The 10252-nt window shown below is 32.9% G+C and overlaps 1 protein-coding gene across 1 annotated transcript in view; it reads left to right on the plus strand.

Annotated features, from left to right (window-relative positions):
• LOC106473699 (voltage-dependent calcium channel type A subunit alpha-1-like) overlaps nt 1-10252 on the plus strand; it is a gene marked incomplete at its 5' end in the record, with an annotated part of 51811 nt that overhangs the window by 2211 nt on the left and 39348 nt on the right. Inside the window, 4 exons of the mRNA XM_022402102.1 lie at nt 3324-3408; nt 7421-7548; nt 8384-8496; nt 8736-8845. Coding sequence (XP_022257810.1) covers nt 3324-3408; nt 7421-7548; nt 8384-8496; nt 8736-8845 — 436 coding nt within the window. The remainder of the gene's footprint in view (nt 1-3323; nt 3409-7420; nt 7549-8383; nt 8497-8735; nt 8846-10252) is intronic.

Genomic DNA, 10252 nt, shown 5'->3' on the forward strand with positions numbered 1-10252 from the left:
AATGATCTATTGGTCTCCATTAAATCATCATTAAACCCAATGATGTATTGGTCTACATTAAATCATCATTAAACCCAATGATGTATGGGTCTCCATTAAATCAACATTAAACTTTATGATGTATTGGTCTCCATCAAATCAGCATTAAACCCAATGATGTCTTATTATTCATAAAATCAACATTAGATCTCGTGATGTCTCGTTCTCCATCAAATCAACATTAGATCTCGTGATGTCTCGTTCTCCATCAAATCAACATTAGATCTCGTGATGTCTCGTTCTCCATTAAATCACTAAGAAACCTCGAGACGTCTAGTTGTTCCCCTCCCCCCAAATTAATAGGAAACCCCATGGTGTCTTGTTCCTTCAAAAGTCAGTAAGAAACCCCGTGATGTATTCTTCTCCATAAAATCAATATAAAACCTCGTAACATATTGTTCTTCAACAAATCAATATACAATTTAGTGATTTTTCGTTCTACATCAGATTTTTATATCTCATGATATCTCGATCTTCATCAAATCAGTGTGAAACCTAGTGATCTCTTGTTCTTTATCAAATCAATGTGAAACCTGGTAATCTTGATCTTTATCAAATCAATGTGAAACCTGGTGATCTCTTGTTCTTTATCAAATCAATGTGAAACCTGGTGATTTTTGTGCTTTACCAAATCAGTGTGAAACCTGGTGACATCTCGTTGTTCTTTACCAAATCAGTGTGAAACCTGGTGATCTCTTTTTCTCTATCAAATCAGTGTGAAACCTCGTGACATCTCGTTGTTCTTTACCAAATTAATATGAAACCCCGTGAAGTCTTATCTTCCCCAATCATTTTATGATACTTTGTTTTATGAATTAAATGAGTCGCTTTTTTTTAGAGTTTGGTGAAAATGTACTTGTGATAATTTATTTTTTATCCCTCAGCCTTTATTTTCTGTTAGTAGTACCGTCATTGCAATATGCTTGTGCTGCCCTCTACTGAGAACGTTATCAATGTGTGCTGTTTAAAATCAATGGTGTTTGGTTAGGTTATTTAAAGTACATTCCTAAAAATATTTTCTGCTTGATTGTTGACATTAATCAATAATCGTACCAAGTTAGGAACACTGTTTCGTGGAAATGAAACACGTGTTGTCGATATAAGAAAAGTAACTTATTTTGGTGTCGATATATATATTAGTAATTGTCTTACGTCTCACTATATTTTGAAATATCACTTACGTGTCACAACACCCCTTGAGGGGTGTTGTTAGTTGTTGATGAGGGGTGTTGTTAGTTACTGATGAGGGGTGTTGTTAGTTATTGATGAGGGGTGTTGTTAGTTGTTGATGAAGGGTGTTGTTAGTTGTTGATGAAGGGTGTTGTTAGTTGTTGATATCAACAACTAACAACACCCTTCATCAACAACTAACAACACCCTCATCAGTAACTAACAACACCCCTCATCAGTAACTAACAACACCCCTCATCAACAACTAACAACACCCCTCATCAGTAACTAACAACACCCCTCATCAACAACTAACAACACCCTTCATCAACAACTAACAACACCCTTCATCAATAACTAACAACACCCCTCATCAGTAACTAACAACACCCCTCATCAGTAACTAACAACACCCCTCATCAACAACTAACAACACCCTTCATCAACAACTAACAACACCCTCATCAGTAACTAACAACACCCCTTATCAATAATTAATGCCACCCCTTATCGATAACTAACAACACCCCTTATCAATAATTAATGCCACCCCTTATCGATAACTAACAACACCCCTTATCAATAATTAACACCACCCCTCATCGGTAACTAACAACACCCCTTATCAATAATTAACACCACCCCTCATCGATAACTAACAACACCCTCATCAGTAACTAACAACACCCCTTATCAATAATTAACACCACCCCTCATCGATAACTAACAACACCCCTCATCAACAACTAACAACACCCTCGTCAGTAACTAACAACACCCCTCATCAACAACTAACAACACCCTCGTCAGTAACTAACAACACCCCTCATCAACAACTAACAACACCCTCATCAATAACTAACAACACCCCTCATCAACAACTAACAACACCCTTTATCAACAACTAACAACACCCTCATCAGTAACTAACAACACCCCTTATCAATAATTAATGCCACCCTTCATCGATAACTAACAACACCCCTTATCAATAATTAACACCACCCCTCATCGATAACTAACAACACCCCTCCTGTATAATATTAGGGAAAAGTTAGTTAGTGTTGAATGGATTATAACATCTTCCTAAGCTCATTATTTAATGTCTGTGGTGCACATTGGTGTATAGAAGACATTTTAATACTGGAAATAAACAACCTTACAGCACCAAATTATTGTTTCTCTTTAATTGGACACTCGACGTCTCGCTTTACAGCTTCCTCAGGAACGTTTCACTAAAATACAAACCGTTACTAACTGTACGAAGCTTCAAATAGGTTCGAATATAATTCAATATTTAAACTACTTGAAGATATGTACTGTCGGTTTATGTTTTAGTGAAACGTTCCTGAAGAAGCTGCAAAGCTAGACGTCGAGTATCGTCCAATTAAAGAAAAACAACAATTTGGTGTTGTAAGGTTGTTTATTTCTGGTTGTAATATATATTTCTAAGCTGTTTTATTTTTTCAGTTTGATACGTTACTGTTGTTTTGTATTTCTTCTCTGTGTCAGAAATACCATGAATCTTATTTAAATACCGAAACAAACACACACACCCCCCTCCCACGGTAACTCAGCGAAAAGCTTATAGAGCTCACAACATTTCTATGCTTCACAACTAATGATAAAAAACAAAACATGTAAAATCAGTGATCCAGATATATATATACGATTTAAAAACATCCAAAGTAAAACTCGATTATAATACTTTTAGATCTAGTGGTAAATACAAAAAAACAAGAAGTAATGACGTCACTGCTGTTAATTCTAAAGAAATACATATTAAGTCTATTTCTAACGAAATACATATTAAGTCTAATTCTAACGAAATACATATTAAGCCTAATTCTAAAGAAATACATATTAAGCCTAATTCTAATATTTATGTTAGAGCTCTATAATTATATATTTTTAATTTCAATAGTTGTAGTCATTACTTGTCATAAAAATCAAATGATAGGCTTAATATGTATTTCTTTAGAATTAGGCTTAACTAAATCTTATGAGAGTTAATCACAAGAGTTTCTCATCTGATAAAAAAATGATGAAAAGTCTAATTTTCTCCGGTATAGTTGATCTTCTCTCACGCATCATCTTTTTTTTAATGTATCTAGGTTTCGCTAGGCCTTCATATATAAAGGCAAAAGTCGCCAACAAAGGGGCGTGCAAGTCTTTTTGGAGAACAGAGAAAAGAATAAGGTACGTGTTTTATATTCTACCAGCATTGTAAGCACTCTTGTACACTTGAAGTACTTAATACGAACGAAATATCGCAACCAGTAACTATTGTTGGTCAGTAACTTTTGCTTCGACTCTAATAAAGAAATATTAATTTGTTTATATTCTTTTTACGATATTTCGTATTTAAAGAACGTACAATTCATTGGAATATGATTAAATGACGTTTATTGGTTACCTCGTAGGAAATACTGATTTGTCCTTCTATGTGGCTAACTGGTAAATTTGAGGGTTTTTAACTAAAGAATTTAGGACTCGATCCCCGTGGTGCACACAGATCAAATAGCTAATTATGTAGCATTCTAATACAACAAATAAACATTAATTGATACTTGAAACCGTCGGTAGTTGACGAAACTCAATAATTACAGAATTGAGGAAAAAGGCAAAGACAGTTTTTTGTGTGAAACGTACAGTTGTCTTTTTTTTTCAATTCAGTCGAGTAAATATTGATTTATTTATTATTATAAATATTTCTCATAAATGATTAAACTTCTTCATCAGATATTTCATTGTAAGATTGGTTAAGTTTAGCTGTGATTGAGCACAATGTTACAGAATGGGCTATGTATGCTGTGCCCATCACAGGTATTGTTTTTTTTTATTTCGCGCAAAGCTACACGAGGGCTATCTGCACTAGCTGTCTCTAACTTAGCAGTGTAAGACTAGAGGGAAGGCAGCTAGTCATTACCACCCACTCTTAGGCTACTCTTTTACCAACGAATAGTGTGATTGACCGTCATGTTATAATGCCCCCACAGCTGAAAGGGCGAGCATGTTTGGTGGGACGGGGTTTTGAACCCGTAACCCGCAGATTACGAATCGAGCACCTTAACCACTTGGCCATGCCAAGCCGCACAGGTATTGAAACCCGACTTTTAGTGTCGTTAGTCTGCAGACTTACTGCTGAGCCACTGAGGGCTTACTGCTAGATATAGCATTCAAATATTCATTTAAAAAATCATATCTTTCAATCGGTCATGCACGAAAAGATTATAAGAATAGTTTTTTGGTATTTTGTTGATTGTTAGAATTTTTTATATGTTTCCCCATTTCAAGCATTATCAAAATTGCTCTGTAGAAGAAAACAAATCATTGAAGCTTTCCTTTAATATTTATCTGGCAATTTACATTTAATGAAAATTAATTGGGGTCCAGTAATAATAACACAATTTATAAATCTGTATCGACCAAAGGAAACGATCTTATACAGAGTACCTTTAAGCTATTTAATACCTATTAAATTTGCTTTCATATTACACAGTTTGGGGTATTGACACAGCATTGGCAGGAAATACACACTCAAAACTTCATTCACTCCGTTAATGCTTAGTTCCTGATCTTATGTTATTCATCCAAGTTTATATTGAATTAATAGTTTAGCTCTGTGTTTACTTACTGATTATAAGTATTGATTTATTACAGGATACAGATCTTACAGTACCTCAAGTATTCTTTTATTACAAGATACGGGTCTTACAGTATCTTAAGTATTCTTTTATTACAAGATACAGGTATTACAGTACCTTAAGTATTCTTTTATTACAAGATACAGGTATTACAGTACCGTTACAAGATACAGGTATAACAGTACCTTAAGTATTGTTTTATTACAAGATACAGGTCTTACTGTACCTTAAGTATTGTTTTATTACAAGATACGGGTATTACAGTACCTTAAGTATTGCTTTATTACAAGATACAGGTCTTACAGTACCTTAAGTATTGTTTTATTACAAGATACGGGTATTACAGTACCTTAAGTATTGTTGTATTACAAGATACGGGTCTTACAGTACCTTAAGTATTGTGTTATTACAAGATACAGGTCTTACAGTACCTTAAGTATTGTTTTATTACAAGATATAGGTATTACAGTACCCTATTTTCAAAACATTCTTCCTTACTGTATAAAGCTGTATTCTGTAATAAAATAATACAAGTTTTAAGGCAGAACATTCGTACTCAGGTGCATAAGCTTCATAAACCAGAACGAAATACAACAAATATTAGAATACACGTTTGGAGAAAAGATCGGAAGAAAAGTTATAATAACCGAGGAAAAAAATAAAAACAGTGACATAATAAACGAATAAAATGTTCGTTTTATAAACATTAAAATAATGTTAATCTTAGGATTCATTACGATACATTTTTAAGTTATAGCTGTACAACAATACAAGTAACCATGGGAACGGTATATAAACAAGTTACCATGGCAACAGTATATAAACAACCGGCTTTAGACGCACTCTGAAAAGTACCTCAGTAATTAGAAAATATAACTTAATCTGCACTAGATTAATTGTGTAGCTAGAGCCCTGAATGTGCGTGTATAAACTTATAAAGTAAAAATAGTATGGTAACAAAAATCAAAAACCGAAGAAAAGGAGTAATCGAGTAATAAAAGGTTAAAATTTGTTTCAATTGAAAAGGAGTAAACGAGTAATAAAATTTGCTTCAATTGAAAAGGAGTAATCGAGTAATAAAAGGTTAAAATTTGCTTCAATTGAAAAGGAGTAATCGAGTAATAAAAGGTTAAAATTTGCTTCAATTGAAAAGGCAATTGAAGCAAATTTTAACCTTTTATTACTCGTTTACTAACCTATAAGAAAGAATACCTTTAATTCATGTCGTTGGTTGTTAGGTAACTAAGTTTGTACATAATTTCATGTTCGTCCGTTTGTGGCGCTGATTTAACCTCCGAAGCATGATGTAATGCTCCTGAGGAAGGACACCCTATCCGAAACGTCGTGCATATAAATATTTGTTTCCAAGTGTTAATAATATTACGCTGTCGCTTATTTTATGCCATTTCCTACCACAGAATTAAAAAAAAATTATACTATGTTAACCCTTAGTTTTATTTTTAAGGCACAGTTTAACGTATCAAATTTCTATTAATATGATAACATTTACTCTGCACCTCTAAAAGTTCTTCCTATGTGCTGTTGTTGTTGTTTCTAATTAAGCACAAAGCTACACAATGGGCTATCTGTGCTCTGCCCACCACGGGTATCGAAACCCGGATTCTAGCGTAGTAAGTCCGCAAACTTTATATTTAAAACCTAAGTTTCAATGAACTTATATTTATCTTTTCAACTTTCAGTTTCTCAGGACTGATTAAATGTGCCACACAATTTTCAAGTAATGTCTCATTGATCTGACGTTAATTACGACTCACTCCAGGAACACCGTTTCGGCGTTTCACCTTCGTCGGGGAGCTTTGAAAATGGAGTGTTTTATGATAGTAAAGGTGAAACACCGAAACGTTATTGCTTGAGTTAGTCGTAATTATAGTTTGATCCAAGAAGAACATTCTCAGCACACTATACAGTTGGTATTACGAAACCTAAGAAGTACATATCGAAATTGCTTTTTCTGTATTTCTTATTGACCTTCTGTAACCTAGTAACGGAAATCATTATGTTTGTTGTCTGCCATGAATGAAAGCATTTTTAAAAGCGTGAACCTTTTGATATCTAAAAAATGTGAAGCGTTTTTGTTTAGAATATTGTTGATCGTTTTACAAAGAAAAGTGTGATCCTTATTTTCAATATCCAATGACAATATCATCGACGTATCTATTTCCGATATACCAAAATCAAGATGAACTCTGCACCTTTCATAATATTCATAGATGTTAGTGGTAATTTATTGGCTGTTATTACGCGATATTATAATTAATGATATTGTCTGGTTTTGTCATCATAGTTCGCGAAACAGTTGTTTATTTCAAGAAGCCCAGTTTTTCCTTTCTTTGTTTTACTTTTTTTTTATTGAAATAACAAAAGTCTGGTTTGTCAAATTCAGGAGATATAAATTAAACGAGTCCAGCAAGTGTTTGCCCTTTCAATTCACAACAACAAAAAATGTAAAAGTTACTTGAATTAATTGGTTCAACTATTCAAAACAACTAAATATAATAACACAATGTGATATTTTATCATTGGTATTTTTTTTCCGTTTGTAGGTTTTTTATTCGTCACCTTGTAAAAACACAAGTATTCTATTGGTTTGTGATTGTGCTGGTGTTTCTTAACACTGTTTGCGTAGCCATAGAACACTACAACCAGCCAAAATGGCTGACGATCTTTTTATGTAAGTATACACGTTTTTTGTACAGTGACTTGGTTACCTGGTATTATAATTTGTTTAATTGGAAGAATACTGTCTTGTAGTGTTTAAGAAAAAAAAGCCATTTCTCTTTTACCAAGTTTGCCTGTGTGACTTCATAAAACAAAAATCGAATGTTTGATGTGCAATCGACTTGTGCAAAGTATCAAGTACTTTTTGATGTAAATTGTAAGGCTAAACATTGAGGTATGCCTAAATTTTCTCATTGATGTAAGCCTCAATTTCCTCATTGATGTAAGCCTAAATTTCCTCATTGATGTAAGCCTAAATGTCCTCATTGGTGTAAGCCTAAACTTCGTCATTGATGTAAGTAAGCCCAAACTTCCTCATTCAGTCATTGATATAAGCCTAAGTTTCCTCATTTGGTGTAAGCCTAAACTTTTTCATTTTCGTAGTGAACACAGTATGTGGTTCGATAAAACTATCATTATTATTACATTCAATCAAAGACTAGCGATTTTGTGACAAAATAATAAAGTTGTTTTGTTCTTAAAAGTTTGATGTCATATTTGGTTAATTTGTCAATTGGATGCTTGAGATATTTATTAAATCATCCTAAGGATCTGCTATTCTAACGTCGAAACATTGCTGCAAATAACTTGTATCCCGAAATTATTGTTATTTATCACAAATGTGGTTAACCAAAACATTCTCCTTTTAATTAACTTATCTATTTAAATCACATTAAAAAATATATGATATTGTTTATTTTTCTGTCATTCGAACTGTAGCAATGAAATTTATCCTTTAAATAACCATCATTAATGATTTTAATTTAATTTGTTTTTGGTTTTTTTAGATTGGGCAGAATTTGTATTTCTGGGACTCTTCATCTTTGAAATGTTTATGAAGATGTACGCCTTAGGCCCCCGGATCTATTTTGAATCCTCCTTTAATAAGTTTGACTGCGTAGTAAGTATCGTATAATATGAAATACCATCACGTGAACAAGGAAGGGTTTACATGTATTTAGTTCGTCTTTAAATCATGCAATGACGTCAGTCAGTTAATTTTGTTACACCTAAACACTCTGTAGACACTTAGACCATACTTGTTTCAAAGTTGGAAAACAAAACTGTACCAGTTACAGGTTTATCTTATATTGGAAAAGATTCTTGTATAAGCCTAATAAGACCTCCATCTTTTTTCAGGTCATTGCTGGTAGCATATTTGAGGTGGTTTGGTCCAGTGTTCGAGAAGGATCCTTTGGTTTTTCTGTACTAAGAGCTTTAAGATTACTCAGGATATTCAAAGTTACCAAGTAAGTTTCTATTTAACCACAAATGAAATATTAGGGAGATCTTAAAAGATAAACAATTAGTTTGAAAGATTCTTTGTGCCTTGGGAACAGAAAGGACAAAATATTCATCAATATTCTTTAGATGAGTGTTAGCTAATTTATTAATTATAAGGTCTATAAAAAACAACAAAAAAAATTATTTACTGTTGGTAAATACATTGCGTTTGATTGCTATTAAGCACGCCCCCCAGTAGCACAGCGGTATGTCTGCGGACTTACAACGCTAGAATCCGGGTTTCGATACCCGTGGTGGGCAGAGCACAGATAGCCCATTGTGTAGCTTTGTGCTTAAATCAAAAAACAAACAAGCTATTAAGCACAAAGATACACAATAGGCTTTCGGTTTTCTGCCCATCACGGGTATCGAAACCATATTTTTAGAGTTATAAGCCCTCAGACTTGCTGCTGAGCTACTGGGGGCAATACATTATGTTTAAATTAATACGTGAAACGATAAATGTACGGTTACAAAACTATTTTTGTAAGGAAACTGGACAATTAAATTTTAAAAAAATGCAATCAATTACATAAACTGTAGACGGTTACTTTAAATAGTCGGCTTTAAGCTTGTATTACTTGTTACTTTGATGATATAAATTAAACACTTATCAATAACGATCTAAAAGGAATTTCAAATAACAAAGTTTAACCTTTTTTATTATTTGTGTTGGTTATCAAACTTTATTGACACTTCACTAGAGGGCTAATTTTCGATTAATTTCGTAATTAATCTTTAAAAATCTACACTTCCTTTTATAAACATTTAAATGTTATTCAACTTTCCCTATAGTTATTCGATATTTTGCTTTCCACTGTTTACTGACATAATCTGTTCTTTGTAAAAACCCATGATATATTTTAGGTTTAACAACCTGTTCTTTGTAAAACCCGTGATATATTTTAGGTTTAACAACCCGTTCTTTGTAAAACTCATGATATATTTTAGGTTTAACAACCTGTTCTTTGTAAAAACCCGTGATATATTTTAGGTTTAACAACCCGTTCTTTGTAAAAACCCGTGATATATTTTAGGTTTAACAACCTGTTCTTTGTAAAACCCGTGATATATTTTAGGTTTAACAACCCGTTCTTTGTAAAACTCATGATATATTTTAGGTTTAACAACCTGTTCTTTGTAAAAACCCGTGATATATTTTAGGTTTAACAACCCGTTCTTTGTAAAAACCCATGATATATTTTAGGTTTAACAACCTGTTCTTTGTAAAAACCCGTGATATATTTTAGGTTTAACAACCTGTTCTTTGTAAAACCCGTGATATATTTTAGTTTTAACAACCTGTTATTTGTAAAACCCATTATATTTTAGTTTTAACAACCTGTTATTTGTAAAACCCGTGATATATTGTA

The sequence above is a fragment of the Limulus polyphemus genome, unplaced genomic scaffold (genome assembly GCF_000517525.1).
Source record: "Limulus polyphemus unplaced genomic scaffold, Limulus_polyphemus-2.1.2 Scaffold6417, whole genome shotgun sequence".
Taxonomy (NCBI): Eukaryota; Metazoa; Arthropoda; class Merostomata; order Xiphosura; family Limulidae; genus Limulus; species Limulus polyphemus.